The 22517-nt window shown below is 34.8% G+C and overlaps 10 protein-coding genes across 10 annotated transcripts; 4 read left to right on the top strand and 6 right to left on the bottom strand. All coding sequences in view use genetic code 12, as the record gives it.

Moving 5' to 3' along the window:
• Positions 1 to 1886: 1886 nt before the first annotated feature.
• Positions 1887 to 2435, top strand: PGA34 (Pga34p; the record flags this gene model as incomplete). The annotated part of the gene is made up of 1 exon (XM_049407046.1): positions 1887 to 2435. One exon carries the CDS (start codon positions 1887 to 1889, stop codon positions 2433 to 2435), a length of 549 nt encoding a protein of 182 aa, XP_049263532.1.
• Positions 2436 to 2707: 272 nt separating this feature from the next.
• Positions 2708 to 4354, bottom strand: INN1 (Inn1p; the record flags this gene model as incomplete). Its single annotated transcript, XM_049407045.1, has 1 exon — positions 2708 to 4354. The coding sequence occupies one exon, from the start codon at positions 4352 to 4354 to the stop codon at positions 2708 to 2710; it is 1647 nt and encodes a 548-aa protein (XP_049263531.1).
• Positions 4355 to 5062: 708 nt separating this feature from the next.
• Positions 5063 to 5767, top strand: RPC31 (DNA-directed RNA polymerase III subunit; the record flags this gene model as incomplete). The annotated part of the gene is made up of 1 exon (XM_049407044.1): positions 5063 to 5767. The coding sequence occupies one exon, from the start codon at positions 5063 to 5065 to the stop codon at positions 5765 to 5767; it is 705 nt and encodes a 234-aa protein (XP_049263530.1).
• A 159-nt stretch (positions 5768 to 5926) lies between these two features.
• On the bottom strand, positions 5927 to 7534 carry RRP9 (Rrp9p; the record flags this gene model as incomplete). Its single annotated transcript, XM_049407043.1, has 1 exon — positions 5927 to 7534. The coding sequence occupies one exon, from the start codon at positions 7532 to 7534 to the stop codon at positions 5927 to 5929; it is 1608 nt and encodes a 535-aa protein (XP_049263529.1).
• A 246-nt stretch (positions 7535 to 7780) lies between these two features.
• Positions 7781 to 8158, bottom strand: J8A68_003210 (uncharacterized protein; the record flags this gene model as incomplete). Its single annotated transcript, XM_049407042.1, has 1 exon — positions 7781 to 8158. The coding sequence occupies one exon, from the start codon at positions 8156 to 8158 to the stop codon at positions 7781 to 7783; it is 378 nt and encodes a 125-aa protein (XP_049263528.1).
• A 230-nt stretch (positions 8159 to 8388) lies between these two features.
• Positions 8389 to 9159, bottom strand: J8A68_003209 (uncharacterized protein; the record flags this gene model as incomplete). Its single annotated transcript, XM_049407041.1, has 1 exon — positions 8389 to 9159. One exon carries the CDS (start codon positions 9157 to 9159, stop codon positions 8389 to 8391), a length of 771 nt encoding a protein of 256 aa, XP_049263527.1.
• A 214-nt stretch (positions 9160 to 9373) lies between these two features.
• Positions 9374 to 11266, bottom strand: J8A68_003208 (kinetochore-associated Ndc80 complex subunit; the record flags this gene model as incomplete). The annotated part of the gene is made up of 1 exon (XM_049407040.1): positions 9374 to 11266. The coding sequence occupies one exon, from the start codon at positions 11264 to 11266 to the stop codon at positions 9374 to 9376; it is 1893 nt and encodes a 630-aa protein (XP_049263526.1).
• An 849-nt stretch (positions 11267 to 12115) lies between these two features.
• Positions 12116 to 13507, top strand: J8A68_003207 (uncharacterized protein; the record flags this gene model as incomplete). Its single annotated transcript, XM_049407039.1, has 1 exon — positions 12116 to 13507. The coding sequence occupies one exon, from the start codon at positions 12116 to 12118 to the stop codon at positions 13505 to 13507; it is 1392 nt and encodes a 463-aa protein (XP_049263525.1).
• A 1293-nt stretch (positions 13508 to 14800) lies between these two features.
• Positions 14801 to 15808, top strand: DRE2 (electron carrier; the record flags this gene model as incomplete). The annotated part of the gene is made up of 1 exon (XM_049407038.1): positions 14801 to 15808. One exon carries the CDS (start codon positions 14801 to 14803, stop codon positions 15806 to 15808), a length of 1008 nt encoding a protein of 335 aa, XP_049263524.1.
• A 4968-nt stretch (positions 15809 to 20776) lies between these two features.
• RFG1 (HMG domain-containing transcriptional repressor) lies at positions 20777 to 22153 on the bottom strand (the record flags this gene model as incomplete). The annotated part of the gene is made up of 1 exon (XM_049407037.1): positions 20777 to 22153. The coding sequence occupies one exon, from the start codon at positions 22151 to 22153 to the stop codon at positions 20777 to 20779; it is 1377 nt and encodes a 458-aa protein (XP_049263523.1).
• Between the last annotated feature and the right edge of the window lie 364 nt (positions 22154 to 22517).

Here is a 22517-nt window from a genome sequence, read left to right as displayed (position 1 = left end):
AAATTAATTTTTGTTAGTGATAAGATATACGGAAATTTAAGTTAGACTATTTAAGATTAAAACAGGAGCTTGCTTTAACGAACAGATTTTTCAAGACATCATTTTGGCTTAGTTGCTGATTAAACTTCAACCTTACAACCAACATCTTCACAAGTTTCTAAGATTTTCTATATATATTAGAGCAGATTTTACCTCTCTGCCATGAGGTTACCTCTGGTATACCGTTTGACATATCAAACAGTGAATCTTCGTACATGTACGATTACAACAATGAATAACGACTCGTATGCCAACTCGTGAGTGACATATTGATCTGGAACGTCGCTAATCATAACTTTTTTAGATTTTGTGACAAATTTCTGGTTGAGACACACAATGGATCCAAAAAAAATGTCTGAAAAAATCAAAACTTTCTGATCCACCATTTTGGGATTTCGTTCAGCCAAGACGTTTTCGGTCTTTTCGCCTATTAATTACCAGATGCTAAGACGTTTCACCTGGAATGTTCTAGATTTGCTGTTCAAGGCAAGCTTCACATGGGTTTTTTGGCTACACACATTTCTTACGAATTGTACAACGTATAGAAATAGACTTTATGTGGTCAAGCCCACGTTCTATTTGGGTCAATTATGCCAGCCGAGACTGTCACAATAGAGAAAGGCGTTATTGTATAGACCATGCGGGGGCATCTAATCATCCAAGCGAGATTACTCGTCAGAGGATTATGAATGGTGTCTTGTGAGAGAGTGATTCGTGGGATACATATTTCAACGTGAATGTTCCATATTCTTCCAATCTCCACTAGAAATCCAATGTGTAACATGATGGTATCAGCATAGACATACAGATGGTATTGAATATGATACTATAAAATTAATCTCTCTATCTTGAAACTGTCGTGTCATGTCTCATTTTTACTCAAAAGTAGTGTGAGTTAATGAAAAAAAATGTATCAGACTAAATTAATTTTAAACTATTTTTTTGTGGTTTGAACAATCAGACACGAAAATGATTTCTTTGTTAAATAATTCTTTATTTAGTAACAAAATTATTTTTTTCATTGTAAAATTTTTTTTGTCTGTTTGGCGTTTGTTTATGGCTTGGCTTAATCGGGAATCATACCTTCTCAAATAGGAAATGTGCATAACCACGCAATTGAAGATTTAACGAATTAAAAAAAAACTTTTACTGTGGATTTGTAGAATAATAAATTATTATATTTCTGCAATATACACGAGTAACTAGGGGTACCACTTTGTCGCTTAATATTAGTACACGCAAATTTCTATAGGCTAACTACTTCTAGAAAAAGACGCAAATAGTGATCTTTATTTGGTTTCATCACCTGAAACAAAAAGTCCCTGTGATCTGTCATGATCTAGAACACTGTGCTGATGGTTCGATGATTTCCTATTTTGTCCCTACTATAGACTGATTTGTGTTGTATTGGGTCAACAATTAAAGTTGATTTTTGACGGCCAAGACAATTTTTAAATTTAGTGTTCTAAAGTTCATGCAGACACAAACTTTCTTTGTACAAAAAACTTTATTTTTTTTGTGTCTGCATTATTCATGTGGTTGTGTTTACATTTTTTAATTGGTAACTTAGAAAATCTTATAAAACTCAATCGTCTTTCCCAATTTTTTTAAAAATTTTAATTCAACCCTTAAATTCACATTTGGAACAATCAATTGAATTTTTATCAATAAAAAACTCACCACTTTCTGCTTAATCAGCATTTTAAAAACCACAACACTTACCCTAGTCCTTCCTTTTTAATAACAACAACCAACTGTCCTTAAACGACTACAACTCGAGTCTTACTACAATTTTATACCACTACAAAAACTTACATTCATTTGACTTTACTTAAGAAATTATCGATATGTTGTTAAAAAATCTCGCCATTGCCTCCGCCTTATTAGGTGCTACTGTCTTAGCCGATGATGACACTACCATCACCACTACCATCACTGTCACCAAGACTTTATTGACTCCTGAAGAATCAAGCAGTTTAGCTTCCGTTGCTGCTGAATCCTCTGCCTCCGTTGCCTCCGTTGCTGCTGAATCCTCTGCCTCAGTTGCCTCCGTTGCTGCTGCTGCTTCCGCCGCCGCAGAATCCGCAAAACAAGCAGCTCAAGAAACTGCCTTACAACGTTTAAGAGGTGTTATTGCCGTAGGTACTAATGCTACCAACGAAACTACCACCAGCAGTTCTGCTGCTGCTTCTTCCGCACAGTCTAGTTCAAGGACAACAACTGCTCCAACTTCTATCCGTGCTGACAATGCCACTTCCACTTTTGGTGGATCTCAAACTTCAGGTGCTGAAACTAATACTGCTACTACTGCTTCTACAGCTAATGGTGCTGCTATCATAAACGGTGCTGGTTTAACTGCTGTTGGTTTAATCGCCATGGCTGCTGCTTTATTATAGATCTGTTAGCGTGTTTTTTTTTAGTACGTTGTGTCTTTATTGTTTTGCTTTACTTTTCGGTTAACATATCTATAGTAATTTGACTTTACTATGTCTTTTATTTTTTTACCAAAAATTTCCGTCTTTATTCTTATTGTGTATTAGTTAGTTATCCATATACCTATCCCCCCTTCTTACCACTGTTTATATATTTAATATAAAAAAACAAACTAAAAATCAACCATTACTAATTATTTGTAAATTAAAGAGGTCTATATATATGTATGTAATCTCTATATTCTTCTACCATTTAAATCTCGTAAACATTTCTCCTTCTCCAATCTATAATACTCCATCTCAGTTAACCCCTGAGGGATCTTTGGTGGAACCTTTGGTTTATCCTCTTGATCAATTTCATACGCGCTACTAGTGTTACTACTACCAACACTACTATCCCAAGGACTCATAGACGCTCTTTGGAAAACACTAGGTGAAAACTTCCCATCACCAAGATATCCCGTCTCATTAAATCTCGCATCAAGTTTCAAGTCATACAAAGTAGCCGTCCCATTCTGTAATCGATTCTTTCGATTCCAATGCTCGGTTGGCGTGGGAGCATAATATCTAGGATCGATTTCATCGGGGTTTAAAACTACATGTCCCGGGTCTTTGTTGTTACCTCCTGGTACTCCAATAGATTTGACTGGTTTGTCAAGAAGGTAGACTTTCGTTGGCATTCGTTCTTCTTCTGTTGTATCCAATCCTATTGAGTCGGCTGAGAATGGAATCGAGGTCGTCGAATCTGTCACACTCACACCAGGTTCATAGTCCCCCATATAATCCTTGGGAGGTTTTCTTCTGGGTGATTTCCTAGTAGGAGACGAGGATTGACTTAAATGGGGAGGTGGGGCAGGTGGTTTAAATTCGATCTCATCTGGATCTTCATCGCTATTGTCGTCGGTGATGTGGACTTGTGATATATCTCTTTGTAAATTGTCTAAATCGGCGGATTCATAGTCGCTTAATGGAGATGGTGTTCTTTTGGTGCTGAGTTCATAGTTGGTGTTCCAAAATGACGTGATTGGTTCTTTGGTTTGGAGCTTACGTTTAAGCTTTGCAAATTTTGATTCATTCTTTTTGGTAGGGGAGATTGTGATAGGTGGGATAGTAAAATTGGTGTCTCGATTTGGAGTCTTTTTGTGAGTATTATTAGTATTAATGAAAACTTGTGCAATTGAGTTTTTACTTGTTACACTTTCAGTCTCTGATACTTTGTTCAGAAATGTTGATGATACCTTACTAAATGTTGAATTTTCCAGATGAAGAAATTCATCACTCCTAACCACTTGAACCAGATCATTATTCAGACTATTTGATCTCCGATAACCCCTATCATCATTATAATCATACCTCTGAGTAACAACCTCTTCCGGCACATAAATTGGGATCTTGGAAGGAACAATAGGTGCACTTGGATAAAATGTCATTTCAAGATATATCAACCCAGCTCTTCTCCCATTCTGAGTCAATTCATGCCATTTATCAAAAATATATTTCCCATTATTATCTTCACTACCTTGATGACTGGTAAAAATCACCGAACAATCAATATCAGTACTTCCAATAGGGGTTGGGTCTCCCTTGGTATCATCTAATACATCAACTTTTAAGACTGGTTTCCTATCTCGCGTTAAATCAAATCGTATTTCTTGTTTCCATTCTGGTGTTTGTCCTCCTCGGAAAACTTCTTCTGTCTTTTTGGCAACAGTACCTAGTCTAAGTACCACATATGGAGATTGTTTGTCTAGCTTCCGTCTATTGGGCAAATTTTTGGCTCTAACTATCAATATTACTAGCGTTCCATCCGCCGATTGGGGATGGGTGAAAGTATCATCAATATCTGGAACCACAAGGGAATTATGCAGTGATGTTGAATACATGAGTGTCTTGTTTTCTCAATGGGCTTAATTCCAGTTGGCTAAGAAAATTGGAAAACAGTGTCAGTTTTATTCTAAGTGGTGGTTAGGTACGTGTATTCTGTAGGTCGTGTTGTTTGAAAAAAAATTGTATGGCTTCGCCGTCTTTATAGGTCACGTGCAAGTAGTTTGTTTTGATTTCCCTTTTAGGAAGGAGGTAATAGTCCGAGATTGCAAAAAAAATCTTAGACTTTAGAAACTTGTGTTACATGTAGGTGGCTCAAATGTTATAGTGGGTAACTTACGCGCAATGGGATATGGTTGCTGTTATTATCTGAGTTTCCAACTTAGTGCTCTTACTATGAAGTTTAGAAAGTGAGATTTTGTAAATGTAAGAATTTTTGCACTTTCTTTGCGTAAATTTGGGTGAATCCCTTTCTGTGTTGTTGATTTGGGAATGTAAACACCAACTAATGTAAATCTTCTGTTTTTTAACTGAAGGCAGAACTTTTTATTCCTAAGCCTAATGATTATTGATTACTTGAAGTGTTTGCTGACAATACCTGACCAAATTAAAGGAACCATTAGGGCCAGATGAATAAAAAATTGGTGGCTCTATGCAGGAAAATCTTAATTGTTCATCTCTTCACATAAATTCTTTTTTTTTTCATTTTATTTAATTACGATTCATATCCATTTCATCTTTGAATCCCATAAGAACATCGTAAGAAAATGTCTTTCAGAAATAAAAATTCAGGTAGAGCTTTGCTACCCTTCGGTCTAGACTACAGTGACGTCTTAACGACCACATCAGGAACTGATAAACCAGAACTAGTCCTTCCAGTCAATGGAGATTTAACTGACAATGAAACAGCTGCGGCTAAACAATCAATAATGTTTGCCAAATTAATGTCAGATGGCCCGTTTTATACCGGAAACCTCGATTTTAAGGAACTTACCGATAGCGAACAACAAAGGGCGGTTGTTAAAGCAGGGAATACTGCACCGGATGGAATTGAAAGATATTCGGATAGATATAAGAAAGTTCAAAAAATTGGAAGAACAATAGAAGAACATCCATATCAATTAGAATTCTTTCCGGAAGAATTATATTCAGTTATGGGAATAACAAATAAACAAAAGAAGAAATTATTGTCGATATCTACATTTAAATCAAACGGTGGATTGCGAGAATTTAAGACCGGTGAGAATAAAGAAGGAGCAGAAGCAAATTCATTATTGGAGAAGTTGAAGAATATGGCAGAGGAATTAGATCATGGCGACGAGAATAAAGAAGAAGGAGAAGATGAGTTGGAAGAAGATATAGATGACGAGTTTGATGAAGATGAAGACGATGATTATAATGCTGAGAAATATTTCGATGATGGGGATGATGATGGAATGGACGCTGGTGGAGATGATGAAGCTGCTTTCTAAAGCAGGGGTCTCCAAAAACATACTTGCATCTTATATTGTATACTATTATTATCAATTTATGTATATTAGACCTTGTTAATACATTTTACGTTTGAACGAATTCAAAAAAATTAAACTTTTGTAATATTATAAGTCATGATGATGCTATTTATATATTATCTATATCTCGAATGTAAAACTAACCAATGCATTTCTACTACCAGGTATTTTATTTAACCATCTTCCAAACTTATGTTCTTTGCTTAATAATACAAAGACCTTAAGTTGTTTCTTGTCTGGTATTTCAACCGAATCAATCTTTACAACACATCCCTTGAAATTAGACACTTCACCGATTAACTTGAAAGAACGTAATCCTTCTTGATCCAATTTCCACACCTTCACAGTCCCATCAAACGAACCAGAAAAGAAAATGTCACTATATGGTGATGCATGAATTGCAGTAATCCAATATGGTTGACGTTCTGGGACTTGTTGTTCTGCAAGAGATTCAGAAGTTTCAGCACTGATTTCAGAAGGTTTAAATTCAGGAGTTAATCCATGTGCCAATCTTTCAGTAAATAATGCCTTTTTCTTTGCCAATGACCATAATGCAATATTCCCATTATCAGAACCAGTAACGAAATGTGATTCATCATTCATGCTAACAACTTCTATCGAACCTTCATTATGAAATGGGGCTGCCGATTCATCAGTAACAATTTCTCCATTTTCTTCCACCTTTTTCCTTTTCTTCTTTTTCTCAACTGAATCACCACCTCTGAATGTCAATCTTGATTCTTCGGCAATCTTCCAAAACATGGCTGTCTTATCTCTAGATCCTACAGAAACACAAGTTTCACGTCCCAATGCCGAAATGTCAGTAATATTATCTTGATGTCCATAAAGGATTTCCAATTGCGTGAATTGATTAATCGAATAAGTTCTGATTCTTAAATCAGCACAAGCTGCAAATAATTGATCAGAATTTCTTCTAAATGCAATAGAATTAACGGCGGATCTTGTTTCCAAGACTTTCAAACATGCAAGGTTTTCGCTTGACCAAATGATTAATCTGGAGTCTGATCCACCGGTAACGATATATTTACCATCGGGAGATGCTGCAATACAATTTATTTGATCCCAATGATGATTAGAACCTGGGTTTGAAGTATTCAAGTTGAAGAATTTAGAACCACCTTTTGTATGTTTTATTCTTTGTGGTTTTCTATTCTCTATATTCCATTTGATTAATTCTGCATCCTTAGATACAGTATATAAGTAAGGATAATGAGATGCCATCGAAGTCAAATTCTTGGATCCGATTCTGGTAGTTATAGTTTCTATATCATCATCAAATTGTTGGGCAATTTGATCACCAATAAATTTGAATACATAACCTTTAGTTTCGGCCACATCCTTTTGTAACCTTCTTCCAACTATATCATCATCAAGATCTTGGGCATCAAATTCATCACCTTCATTTAATTCTGTACTTTTCAAATTTTCCAAATATTGTTTAGCCAATCTTCTTCTCTTATCTGCTGCATTTTCATCTTCGAATTCTTCATCGGAAGACAATTCTTCATCGTTATGTCCTTCATCTTGTCCATTCTGTATCTCTTCTTCTTCACTATCACTTGCTTCTGATATTTCTTCATCATATTCTGGAGTCTCTCTTGATGGTGTTGCCGATCTGCTAGATCTGGACTTCTTGAATGCGCTCGCAGCCTTTGACAGACGCTTTCTCTTCCTTGAAGGATCTGATAAAAATGGATCACCTGCCATTATTTGTTTATATCTATAAAGTTTGTTGTGTATATAATGAAGAGAGATGGAAGATGAGTTGATGATGTAAAAATTTGGCAGCAGATTTTTCTTTTTAGGAACCAAATTTTTCTACGATGGCATCTCAATTCCCAATTAGGAAATATAGTCACATGACCAATTTATATATATTGGATGAAGAAGTTTTGGAATTTATACACTAAAATGCAAAGAAATGAAATAACTAAAATAGCTTAACAGGGGAGATTAATCCTCCAATAAATCTTCAATGTCAGCATCTTCTTGTGCATCATATGAAGTTTGGTGTCTTTCTCTTTGTTCTTGAGCAATTTGTTCTAATACCGCTTGAGTAATCTTAACATTCTTTCTCGTCTTCTTACCCCAACCGAATTGTTTTGATTCTGCTTCAAGTCTTTCTTCGAGTTCTTCTTGTTCTCTTCTATCTCTTTCTGGTTTTTCTGCCTTTTCTTTTTCATCTATGGCCATTTGAGTTTCTGTTTGTTTTTTGGCCGCCCATTGAGAATAATATTTACGGAAGATGATATATGCACATACAACAATTGTTAAACGGAAGTATTTGGTAAAAGTATCCTTATCAATAAATTCAAAGATTTCCTCAAACATATTTCCTTTGTATTCTATTTTATAAAGTTATCGTACAAACAGATTAAGAAAGAACGAAAGAGAAAAAGAAGTGACCGGTTCACGATTTTGACGTTTTCCAGATCCTTAGATTTTTTTTCTTCTTCGTTTGGTACCGTTCTAGATTTTTTTTTCTCTCGCCGCCGGAAATTCGCGCTACGATTTAGTTAGGCCGATCGTTCCACGCCGTTCCACACCGTTCTACACTATTCTTACAATTCTTCCTCCAGATCACTTGCAAATGGATCCAATTCAGGAAAATCGCCAACTTCAACTTGTTTCGGCTTTACGAAACTTCCATGTCCAGGTCTACATTCAAATACTCTAAAACCAGCAATGGAACCATCATTTCTACCTACTGGTTCGTCAAATTCAATACCTACCCAATCACTTTCACCTTGATCAATAACTTGAATCTTCCCAATATATCTAACCACACCCCTTCTCTCTCCTTCGATGTTTATAGTTCTACATCTGTCTCCAACTTTCATCTCAGATAATTTAACTTTATTTTCTTGTTGTTCCTTTTCACGCAAGGCTTCATAATTAGGATCAAACCTACCCAAACGATTCTCCTTCTTCCATTGTAATGCTGAATCAGCTCTTTTGACATATTCGGCTTCTGATAATTTGAATTCAGGTTCGTTGTTGTTATTGTCAATGCCGATGTCCGTTTCTTTTGATAATTCATTTACAGCAGAATCTGGATCTTCATCAATAACATGAATTCTACTATAAGCATTTAAATTCAAGCTAGTTAAGAATGTATCTTTGTCTTTGTCGGTGATATAATCTTCTGAGGTTGATAATTTGGAAAATACATTTGAATGTTGATTTGGATAATAATGAAGGGTTTGATTTTCTGGTTTGATACCAGTTATAGTTTCTAATCTTTCTTTAAGATGAGCCATACTCCATTGAGGAGAGATTCTTCTTTCTGAAGAAGTTAAATTGGATGTCACAAATACGTTGATATCACTCATCTTAGGATTGTATACCTTGGGCTATTTGTAGAGAAAGAAGTATCCAGTAGTAGGATGTGTGAATCAGAAAATTCATAAACGATATTTGCGCGCGCACATTTCAAGCATATCAATAAACCACCAGAAAGTATGTCACAAATTATTAATACTAATACAAAATTTAACTATACAATAATAATACATATTACTAATTACACACACCTGATTCTGTCTCTTAGTCCAACTTCTCAGTATCTTCAAATAAATCAACAAATTCAGTCAAATTACCCAAAGAATTAATGGAATCGACGGCAAATTTCGCCATTTGTTCACATTGATAAACCATTCCTTTTAATTGATAAGGAATATTCTCCTTTGTTTCCTTTTGTAATTGAACCATTGAAGAATACTGCTGATTAATTTCTTCTCTTAAATTCTCCACCCTAATTATTTCATTAGTTATATTTTGTTCTAAAGATCTAATCTCTGATTTATCCAATTCGAGTTGTTCATTACATAACCTATTCCTTCGTTCAAATTCTTGTACTTTATTAGTAAAATTAACCTTGGATTCTTCAAGTAAATTACTTATTCGTTTATATTCTTCATTATTTGCTCTTAATTGAGTTTCTAATTTGAAGTTTTGTTGTTGATGATTCTGTAAACTGGTCATTTTGGTATTCCCACAAGTTTCCAATTCAACTAATATCGTGTCAAATGGTTTATTCAATATCTGACTCTCATCAAATGATTGACTTGGAATCGATAAATATTCATTCATCAGAAGTCGGAGATCATAATCATTAGAATCAATTTTTTCAATTTCATTATTAAACAGATTGATCGTCCTGTGAAGGTTCTGACTTTCCTTATATAGAACTTGTCGTCTTTGATTCACTTCGTTTTGTTTTTCAGCACATCTTACTTCTGCCAATTTTGTTTCTTCTAATAGATTATCGCGAGTAATGAGTAGTTTTCTTGCATCATCAATTGAGATATTCTTTTCTTGCAATTGTTGTTTAACCTTTTCAATTTCATCATCGGTTTGTTTAATTTGTGAATTCGTTTCTTCAACATCGACATTTATTCGTTGTAATATTTGAACACTTTTAATTCGGTTTTGTTCCAATTTGTGATTATATTCATCCAACTTATCATAATCTATTTCCAAAGCTGCTGCTTTCTTTTTTGCTTCTTCAATTTCTTGTAATTGGACATAACTTAGTTCATATTCTTTTCTTAATTCTTGTTCATGATTATCATGGTTTTCCAATTCCTGATTCATCTTGGATTCAAGTTCTGTACATTCTGAAATCATTTGGAATTCAAATTGATCAATATTATCTTCACCACCTTCAAGAAAACTAACATATGAATTCTTTTGTAATCGTAATGTTATCTTATCAAATTCATTATCAAACTCATCATCCATACTTAACTCATCATTAATGTCAATCTCAAAAGTACCAATTGCTTCTGTAACCATCCAATATAATAATCCTAAAAATGTGGGCCAATTTGATTTTGAAACTGAATTAACTTGTGTTCGACTTATAGTATCAACATAAGGATATTCTAGAATTTTCAAAAGGACAAAGAAATCAGATTCAACCGGTTTATCGAATGTTATCGTGGGATCAAACTTCTTATATATGAATTTGAACATAGTTGTAAAATCTCGTTGAGTTGGATTTTTCCAAGTATTTTCCGTGATTGACATGCCTGAAGTTTGTTCATATTCATTTTCCAATAAGAATGACTGTATCTCAGCCTGAATCATCTCTTGATATCTTCTTTCTCGTAATGGTCTAGGATCTACATTCCTTGAGGGTTGAATGGATGACGGTGTCATCGACCTTCGCGTCACTAATCCATTACTAGATCCAGGAACCGCAAGTGCACCAGATGCCCCACCAGCACTAGATGGAGTTAGACTAAATAACCCTGCACTTGGAGGATAGATCGATGGACCGGCAGTAGTTTGTCTCCGCTTTGTAGATCGGGCAGGTGTGCTTAAGAATGTTGACTTTCGTCTAGAATTTTCAGGTAGTAATGATTGTCTTGATAGGAGGGTTAAACTTTTCCTCTTTTTCGATCTCGCACCAGGAGTATAAGACGCCGGTGGCATTTTTTCTGTAGTAAACTTCTTCTATATCCAGATGCGATATGTCTTTGGATGCAATGTGCGATGTATACCTCTTTTTAATTGGCTGTTGGGGGTCCTTCTCTGTCTTGGTTGTAAGAAAAGGTTTGTTTTGATTTTGAATTGGACACACTCGCACAGAAAGTTAATTATTAGAGAAGTAAAATTGGGAGCGCCTGATTTTTTTCTATTGAGTAAAAGTACACGACTCTTTTCGATTTGTTTATATTTTGAACATCATTACACGACCTAATTTAGAAAAACTTAAAGGGAATTGAATTTTAAAAGGGAATTGAAGATTAAGGGGGTTTTCAATTTATTGTTGTTGTTATTGTTGTTGCTGGTAAGGAAATAAAATTTCTTGATTCCTAAAATTAAGAAAAACACATTCAAATCACAAGTTGAAAGAGAACTGACAGGTTGTTTCTATCTTATCTATTCCGTATTTACTTATACTCATCTCCCCCATCAACAAGATTGGCGTAAATAGTAGGTTACACGTGACAACAACGACAACTAAAAACATAAAAACGCCAACACAAAAAAACCTTAAATTTTACATCCCCCCCAAAATTAGAGGCACGTAAATACAGCAACAGGCTTTCATTCTCCTTTCACAAAAATAGCAAACAACCACCTCGTCGTAACGCTAAGAGCAACTTAACAAAACCTACAGGAAGAATATTCCTATCTTGATAGCACACTTTAAGAAGAGCCAAACTATATTTCACCGTAATTTCACACATTCCAAGTTAATTAATTTTTGGCAACAACCCCCTTACTAGTCATACTGCTACTGCTGCACAAGGATAGTTCAAACTAAAAAAAATCAAGATGAGTACAAGCAAACCAAAGACTCCGGTATCATCTCCCAAGATACTGGATATAAGAACATCTATGGTCAGACCCACAACACCTTCGCCACCAAATTCAGATTCAAGAAGAAAAAGAGGTAGTTTCCTTCGAACTCCGGAACCTCAAGGTCCTGATTCACAGTTACCATTTTCACCCGGAATAAAGAGATCTAACTCAGGTTCATATAAATCGCCTGATTATAAATTAAGTCATTTTAATGTTGCATCTCCGTATAGTGTTGGAAGTTTATTGAAAACACCTAAACATCATGATGATTCCGAGGATCGGAAATTGAAATTGCAAAAGACTCCACAATACTTTTCGGCTGCTAAAAGGTTATTTCAAAATGAAGACGGGAGTCCAAAACGAGATGAATTACAAGAAATTAGTTCACAGTTGAAGAATAAATTAAGTTCAGCTCTTGGGAAATTACAAAAGGAAGATTCAAATTCTCATGGTAATAAAATTACATTTACAGCATTATCATTCGATCCTTCACAATCACCCACCAAAGATGTAAAAGAAAGCAATAACAATGGAATAGCTTGGTCTCCATCTGCTTCGATACAACGGGCAAATTTGAATCTACAAACGTTACAACAATCGCCAATGTCAAAACCTCGGTATTCATTTGAGAAATCGCCGAAGCTTCCGCTTAAACAATCACCAAGATTCCGGCACGAATTCACACAACCACCACAACCACCACCACCTCTCTTTGACATGCCTTCCCCTGACGAAGAATCCAGTGCTCACAAGGCACTTTTGGCAGCACTTTCAAGACAGCAACGACGTCAAAGTGTATCTGAATCACAGAAAATGCGTCACCCATCACACAGTCGTACCCCAAGTCATACACGATCGAGATCCACAACCGAAGACACCAAAGATTTTATAATGGGACATCGTCATACTCGATCCTCAGATATAAAACTCCCTCCATTGAATGTCGCCCTCAAGAATTCCCAACCGCCTACTTCATCACATGATGATTTCCAACCTACCTCATTCAAAGGATTTGGATCTAAAGCCACCAATGTGCCTCCAACTCCACAAACACAAACCGATAATAATGAAAAAGATGCCGTGATTTCATTGATGTCATTAGCATCCCCACAAGCGATTAAATTTGCCCATAGTAGGAATCAAAGTAATATATCGCCCATATCTTCCCGATCATCCCTGGTGAATCAGATCCTTTCCCCGACATATGCAAACCCCGGTCCACCGCCGGTTTTTCCACCACTTAATCGATTTGTAAATCCCACTTCGCAGGAGAAGAGAATGGGGGTAAAGGATAGTCAGTCGACGGATACGGATGAGACAGATGTGGATATTGATGCGGATGATGATGGGGATGATGATGATTGATTAAAGAGGGTTTTTATTTTGGATCAGGGCCTGTGGTTTTTGGTGTTTCTGTTATGATGACTATTTTGGGGAATTATTTGTACTTTTATTTTCTTACTTCTTTTCTTTCTTCTTATGTATTACAATCATTTATATCTTTTTAAAATACAAATTGTTTTGATAGACCAGAGTTGGTTTAAATAGTTTCGAAGTTTATGTAGAAGAGCGCAAATTATTTAATTTGATGGCGGATAAGTCAGAAATAACGGAACACTTTGACTTGGACTTGACAACCAGAAACCTTGGTTAGAGATATAGAAAAGTGCAAAGAGTTTGCAATTCAAACATAAGCATTCTAATAACCTGTTTCTCATTATTTACTTTTACATATTATTCTAACTTCATCATTATATTTAGAGGCACGGCTAGATATCAATAGTGGGGTCAAACGTAAAACAATAAACTAACTTTCGAGGAAGATGCGGCTACCATACTTAAAAGAAAAAGCAATTTCGTTAGCAATACCCGCTACTAAACGGAAATATAAGACCCTCCATCCAATACCAAACTAAGATTACTTGCTTATGAAGTAAATTATTTTCATTCGTTCCTTGTTATCAAACTCGGTTAGTGTGTATTGATTAGTAATCTTTATCTCGGACTTAATTCGCAGCCAATTATCATTATAGAATTACTCATTACACAATAAAATCCTCCCCAAAAAATGAAAAAAAACAATTATGATCACGTGATATATAATGATATGGCCTGCATATAACATCCTAAAAGGATAGGGTTACCGATGAGTAAATTATTTGTTATTTAGAGGACTGGACTAGAGACACTTTATTCAGCACTATTATGATTGGTATGGACTATAGAGAATACATGACAAGTTATCTGGTTAGTTCTAAGTAATTCTTAGTATTAATTCTGTGTAAGATTTCAATTGATAGCTTTAAAAGCATCTGATAATTAACTTTTTCCGGTACGATACAAAAAAGAAATCCATAGAAAAAAAATGTTACTCTGCGGTGACTTATTATCTAGTAATTAGTAATAACCAAAAAATTAATTTTAAACTTTTTTTGAAATTTTTTTTTTTATTATAAATTTAAACTCATTTCCTTCTTCTCTTTTCTTTAATTTGAAAAGTCACATAGAGAGATAGTTTACTATAGCATCTGTATAGATCCTTATTACTACACTTGCACATATTTCACTGCTACTGAAAAAGAAAGTTAAATTCATAGAAACTTACAATTTATCACAATCTAACTAAAGATCATACGATACGATACGAAATACATCATCATGTCTAGAATTCTTTTATTATTACATCCAACAGTAGTCACTGATCAGCATCTCGTTGAGAGTATTAAACAAGATATCAAACTCAAACACGAGAACTTCACATTAGAACAGCAAATAATTGATCGTGTTACCAGGGGTGAAGTTGAATTATTCCGTGATTCATATAATGAAATCAGATATATAAATCCAAATTCTCCAGAATATCTCGAAATGCCATTACTGTTGATTCAATTATTTTATAATGTTTTGCAAAGTGATGGGAAATTATATGGAGATTTACCTAAAGATCAAGATTTAGACGTGTTATTAACCGGGTTTGTAATTGAAGACGGGGTTTGGATAAAACCAAGACCAGTTGAAACCGTTTTATTAAAGAAGAAATCTACTGGTGAAGCCAAGAAGAAACTTCCACTGTTCAAGAAATTAAATGCCGCGGTAACTAGTTCGCCACCTGAATTAACTGATGGATTATCATCCCCACCTACTGAAGAAGATGAAGAAGTGTCTATAAAGAGGAAATTGGATCAAACTAAATTATCGTACTTTAGCGATGATGATTCTGATTCTGATAATGACGTTGATTCATTCATAGATGAAAATGAATTAATCACCCAAACTAAAATGGATGGATTAATAATACCCAAAAAATGTGAATTACCAAATGGAAAACGAAGAAAGAAGGCATGTAAAGATTGTACTTGTGGTTTAAAAGAATTGGAAGAAGAAGAAGCAGATACTCAAAGAACATTACAAGATTCAATATTGGGTAAAATGGCACAACTGGCAACTATGGAAGCTATTAAAATTGAAGAACGATTAAAAGCAAAAGTACAATTTAGAGAAGAGGATTTATCAGAAATTGATTTTACTGTACAAGGTAAGACTGGTGGTTGTGGATCTTGTTCTTTGGGTGATGCGTTTAGATGTGATGGATGTCCATATTTGGGATTACCTCCTTTTAAACCTGGGGAAGTTGTTACATTAGATGGATTTGGTGAAGATATTTAAATAGGATATTTTGGGTAATCTGAATAGGAAGTATATAGCGTTTGTAATATGTAAACATGAAATGTGTATGAATTCCTTAAAAAAAGTGTCTTTCATTCTGGGAGAGTATCTCTGAATCAAAGTGGTTATTATACTAGATCGCGTGCCAGAAGAGTCAATGTGCTTCTTACTTACATATAAAACATCAGTGTAGAGGTAGTGCACACCCAAAGACACGTAATTATTGAAAATCAAGGTCAAGCAATTAGCTCCTCTTCTTCAGCTTCGACTCCGAGGTAGACTCAACTGTTGACCCTTTGTATTGTGCTTGAATACTTGATCTGAGACGCCCTCCAGCTGCAAATGCTAAACTCCAGTAATAGGCAGAAATGTGTTCTCTATGAGCTTCATTACTTCCCTCACGACCAGTCTTCGAGCAATGGAGGCCGCCCAGCGAACTTGCCAGACTTCTTAATCTTGACTGGAACTTGTAAATCGTTAGTAAAAAAGACCACATTTGAGCTGAACTTATAATGTACGCTTTCTGTTGAGGCTCTTATGCAGAAGATATGAAACAATGCTGGAAGCTAATTGCACTCTCCAATTTGCTGTTCGAGCAGTTCTTACAGTCAAATATCATCTAGTGGTCTTTGAGTTTCTACTGATATCGTCCCCAGCCTACTTCAACGATGTTCGGTTACTTGTTCTTCTTAAACTTCGCGCAGGTAGGCTGTCGATGAACTCTTCAAACAGCAGAAGATATCAGTTGCAGTCCCTTGGGTTCTGAATGTAGGTAATCGTTTTCGATTAGGCTCGACCCTCTTTGCAACCAAGAGTGCTCCAGCCTTTGAATTCATTTGAGAGTCGTCGCAGTTGCAGTCTCTGATCATTTTCCAGAACTAGCTAGAGTTGCAGAAATTTTAGACCCATATTGAGAGCTCCATCATTTCCAAAAATGAAAATTTAGAGAGTATCAGGGCATGCACGGAACGGAGAAGAGAGACTGCAAATTTGCTACTGGCCGAAAATGCGGTCTCCTATTGTACAAAACAAAACAAGTCAAATTGGGTCCCAAAATGGAAGCAAAGATTTTGTGAATCTTTCCAGACAATACTAAATTGTGAGGCGTAATGAACAACTGATTGATCTGATTGTTTTTGATAAATCAAGGGGCACAGATTACAGCCAAACAATGAATTATATCCCCTCAATGATTGTAATGTAACATCTAATCTTAATTTATTTTTCACAAGAAAGAAAGAAACCCCAACAACAAACCTTCCTCGGAGGATTGAATTATGTCTGCTTCTGGAAATCCTCATCTCCTTTGTAAAAGGAAGTATTCTACCGTTTTGTTCATTTCTTTCATTTTGTACAATTCATAGAATTCAAACAACAAGAAGTTCGCTTAACAATATTCATGGAAGCATAGAAGCCAGAAATACTATGGTCTTCAGATACTACTAAGAAAGAAGTTTGTGAATATATTATAGGGGGGAAATTCGTTTGGATCTAGATATGAAATAGACCCAATTGGTGATTACTAATAAATGTCATCAATTGACCTTCCATTGGCTAGTATTTACCAATGCCTTGACAATTTATTAGTTCGCAGCTTCAAGTCCGATATGATCCAATTTATTTTATCAGCCACAACAGGATATTACCCCCCGCCAAACCAGAAAGACCTGTTTATAGAGTAGTAGTAATTGTAAAGTACTACTGTTGCCTCCACTCAAATGATTTTTTATTTATTAGCAATTGGCATATTTTAGCCCATTTGTCTCTCCCTCCACCTTTGTTTACATTGTTATATCCGTAAATACACAAGAGGGGCTTTATATGAATAATGGGCCATAACCAGGATTATTTTAGTATTTGTCCGGGTTTCCGCCCGTACTTACATATTATTTTGAATAAAAAAATATATTAGAGGTGACGAATGCCGTGAATTTTTTTTTAATTCGGGAATGAGTCAAATATTTTTTAGGTTTAAATGTTATCGGACATAAGTGAAAAAATAAATTTATTGTGCTCAGTAAACTTTAATATTTTTTAGCATTAGCCACCATACATTGTGTCAAAAAATATTCTTGTAAAAAATATTAAACATGTCTTTGTTGTTAATTATTGCGAATATTGTTTTAGGATTTTTGCGAATTGAATAATCAAAAAAGAAAAAGAATATTAAAATAGAAAAAAAGGTACCAATTTACACAAATAATACATTATTGTTTTCCATTTCCATTCATTTATTCAAAAAATCCCAAGAGAATCACACCCAAAACTATGAATAAAAACTAAAAGCAAAGAAAATATACGGGAATCTGTCAAAAATTCAAACAAACAAGAGCTTTCACCTACACAAAAGATATGCCTCGGGCGAGTTTGGATTGGACACCGCATTGCATTCTCGTGTGTATCTCCTATTTCTCGTTTTTTTCTTTTATGCTAGTGTCTCCCCCACTCTCCCCCTTTCTGAATTCTCTAACTGAATTAGGAAACCTGTTTCTAAAAATAATTTGTGCAAACATACTCAACTAATACGTTACCTACATAATTATTTTTTAGATGGGACAGAGTAAATGCGATAAAGGAGAGAGATGTTCTAAAAACCACAACAATAGCTAAACGAGTCCCGATTGTGCCATCAGATTTCTTTGATCTATGTTACGTATTAAAGAGGATTTTAACCCAACAATAAATCCAAACAAAGGAAAATAACCGCCGTCTTTCCTTTTTAAGTTTGTAAACAGCATATTATCCGCGGGAAATATTATAAAGCAAGTACAAGAGAGAATATTAAAAAAAATAAAATAATATTTTTTCCACTGAAAATTTCAACAATTCATTTTTAACTATTTTTTATGCATGAATGGTTACGAAAATTATATTGCATCGCAAAATCTAATTAAACCAAAAACCCAATCTCTGATGCATATAAACCGCGGTTCTTTAATGTAAAAAGGGTGCCATTAAAACGGTATATGTGTCTAAAGATAGTTAACCAGGTCCTCATGTTCGTTTTTAGTTCTACCGTAAGTGGATTAGCGTGTTACCATCTAATTTCAGGAATGGAGTTTGAAATAATGATAAAAACTTTTATTTTTTGTTTCTAGTTAGTAAATGAGGACAATGTGGTAATTTAGATTTTCAATAAAACAGCAGAAATTAATCCAATCAAGATGCAGAACTTGCATGAAATAAAACAATTAGTCTTAGGAGAAGAAATATGATTATCCCGATTTAAAAGAGGTATGTAATTATTTTTTTAAAATTTTTTAGAGATCTTCGTTTTTTTGCTCGGAAAGATACAACAATTATTTTATAAGCACTGATATTTTTGGGGCCACGAATTGGCTTATTGCTGGTTTATTGGTAGAACGAAGGTTGTACTGTATAACCAGCGAACCCAACATTGGTCTGGCATATTTTCAGGGATGGTTGTAATGCTTGGCTTACTTGTCCCCTCAGAACTATGAGACCCTGAACACCTGTGCCGGGATATTGTTGGTTTCGCCGGTAAGTGGGGGATACACTACATCAAAACACATGGACGTGCGTACCCCAGTAAATATTCCCGAATGAGTAAAATAAAATTATGGCACCATAAGCGCATTGAATTATTCAGCAACATGAAATCTAGAAAGATTCGTAGTGGAATTTATTTTGCACAACTGCATATTCGATCTCTTTGTTTTCGAGCGATAATTATTAAGGAGTTATCAAGAATGAAGTGATCTCCTCTGTTAAAATTGACCTACTGGTGTAAGATATAGTACAAGTTCTTTTTGTATCATTAGCCGTGGTTAAAACGTAGCAATCAATCAATATGGTACGATAATAGCTTCTGTAACTTATCTGATGATTCTTGCATCAAATATAATTTGGCTTTTCATTCAAAAATAATAAGGGCTTATGTGGTAGCGTTGCCTACAAAACTCCTTTTAAAGATATTCCCTACCCTGTCATTGAACAAAAATTTGCACGATCGACAGTTACCACGTTACATATATTAATCTACTTTTACAGGGCCCCGCGAGAGCCTAAAAATCTTCTTGATACATATGTATTGGAATTAAGGTTTCATTCTGTATCAATTAGCCGAAACTCAAAATTTTGGATCGTAATGTACTGCAACATGCTTTTAGTGTTTCGTATTTAATAAACAGTGTAAATTCCAAAAGCCGCCTTTTGAAAATCCAAGAGATAAACACAGTTCTTACCCAATGAATCCTAATCTAACCATTTGCAACAATTATTATTTGCCCCGATAATGAACCCGCCAGTTGAATGTTTCTAGCAAAGGAAAGAAACCGACTTGCAATGTTGCAAAACCAAGCTTTTTTTTATTCTTTGTGAGGCTTTATTTTTAAAGTTACATTTCTTCTTTGTTCGACAGCTGGGTATTTACGGCTGAGACACATGTCAGATTCTGTAGGAGTGCATTGGCCCCAACTCAAATCTTCTCTCTAAAGATTATTTCTCTATCGTATAAACCCATGTTTGGAAAGTGTCTGATCATGTAGCTCTGTTGCCAAAAATTATTTCCAAAGATCTTGGCCAAGAGAATAATAATATCCTTCAAACAATGGGGATATGGTTGTACAACAATTAATTAGGGGATACAAAGTTAGTTTGGTTTTGCGCTTTTAAATCTATTCTAACAATAACTCTCCTACAATCAATCTATAGTATTCAGTAACTTTCGAAACGAATATCGCTACAATCAATACGAAGTAAAACAAACGAAATGATATATTGTATAATAATAACAAAATTAAACAAACAATATTTATAAACTATAAATTAAAACAAAACAAAAAGCTTTCTAGAAAGTAATGTATAATATAAAATTAAAAAGAATAATAATTCAAACTGTGATATATAAAATGTAATAATCGTACATGATGGGCCCAGACAAAACAACAACAAAACAAATAAACAAACAAAAGGCAAACGTAAATATAAAATGTGTGTACAATATCTCTATTGAGGAGGTTGTGGAATAGCGAAAGAATCAAAACCAAAACTACTAGCACCTGCTGCTTGACCATGATTACCAGAAGCATGTTGTTGTTGCTGTTGTTGCGGAAGATGAGAAGTTGCAGTACCAGCACCAACATTGGAATATCTTTGAGTATCATATCCATTTCCGGAGATAGTATATTCATTATTGCCTGATCCAGCAGGATGTTGTAAGGTAGATTGTGGGCCTGAATAACTTGGTGCACCACTGAGCTGATGATGTTGAGCTTGTTGTTGTTGTTGGTTTGATAATGGCGATAATTTATCTGCTTCGTAGAATTGAAGTTGTGGTGGCTGATTTGGTTGTTGTTGTTGTTGAGGCAATGGAAGGGTAGTGGCTCCGTTTGGTCCATTTAACAAGTTTTGTTGATATGGACTTGGGGAGATTATATATTGATGTTGTTGATATCCATTCAATGGAACTTGTTGTTGAGATTGTTGATGTTGCATTTGTTGTTGGTATTGTTGTTGTTGTTGCAATTGTAAATAATATTGTTGATCTTGTTGAATTTGCATCATTTGTTGATTTTGCATTTGAACCAATTGAGCTTGTTTAACTTGTTGAACTTGTTGTTGTTGTTGCTGTTGTTGTTTCAAAGCCTTTTCACGACAAACAAGACAATTCTTATTCTTACCATTTCTTCTTGGAGTATATCTATAACCAGGATATTTCTTTGCATGATTCTTCTTTTCTTCTTCAGCAAGATTATTCCAATGTTCTTTTTCTTCTGGTGATAAAGCTCTCCATCTTCTACCTAATTCACGAGAAACTTCTGGATTGGTACGAATGACACTTCCTTCATCCAAAACAGTTTGATGATACTTTTGTCTAAATAAAATAAAAGCATTTCTTGGTCTTGGGATTCTATTAGCATTTGATTTACAAATACATTTATCTTGACGAACAGATACAGTAGTATTACCATCAGCAACACCGCCAATAACCGGTTGTTGTTGTGGTTGCATTTGCTGCATTTGTTGTTGCCCATAAGGAGTATATGAAGAACCGGGAGTAGTTTGAGCAGTGGAAGATTGAGAATATAAATCTGGAAGTGATTGAGTATGTTGAGGTTGAATTGGACCACCAGTTGGAACACCAACAGGAATTGAATGGACTTGATGAACCGGTTGTGGTTGTTGAGTATTATATTTCAAATTTGGAGAAGTATTGGTAGAACTTGGTGAGTTGGTACCGTTGTTACTGTTACTGTCATGACTATATTGACTTTGACCCCCACTAAGAATAGACAGGGAAGCTGATTGCAGTTGTTGTACTGGAGGCATAATTTGAGACAAAGATGGTAATGTATGTTTGGTAGGTAAATCTTCAACTGGCATGTTATTGGATGAATAGTAAACAGCAATGGTCATAGCAATGTATTTCTCTTTGGACTGGATGAGATAAAAGGTTAATTAACTAATTTGTAGTTTGGGAAGTAAATCTTCGTATAATTAATAATGTAAAGAGAGTGACTTAATGGTTGATGGAAAAAGTGATTGCAAAAAAAAAGATCTTTTTGCTGGTTATATCCTTTTTCTTTATAAAGTAAGAAAATTGCAAAAAACTATAAAACAAAATGAGAATAGTTCTATTCTTTATATAAAGACCCAAAAAAACAAATTGGCTAAAAATAATAAAAAAAAAAAATCTATTGATTAATTATGCATATGTAGATCTAATAAAACAAAAATATTTTTTAAG

Source organism: Hemisphaericaspora subhashii (assembly GCF_019202705.1).
Source record: "Hemisphaericaspora subhashii strain CBS 10753 chromosome Unknown scaffold40, whole genome shotgun sequence".
Lineage (NCBI taxonomy): Eukaryota > Fungi > Ascomycota > Pichiomycetes > Serinales > Debaryomycetaceae > Hemisphaericaspora > Hemisphaericaspora subhashii.
This window is presented reverse-complemented; position numbering and strand designations above follow the sequence as displayed.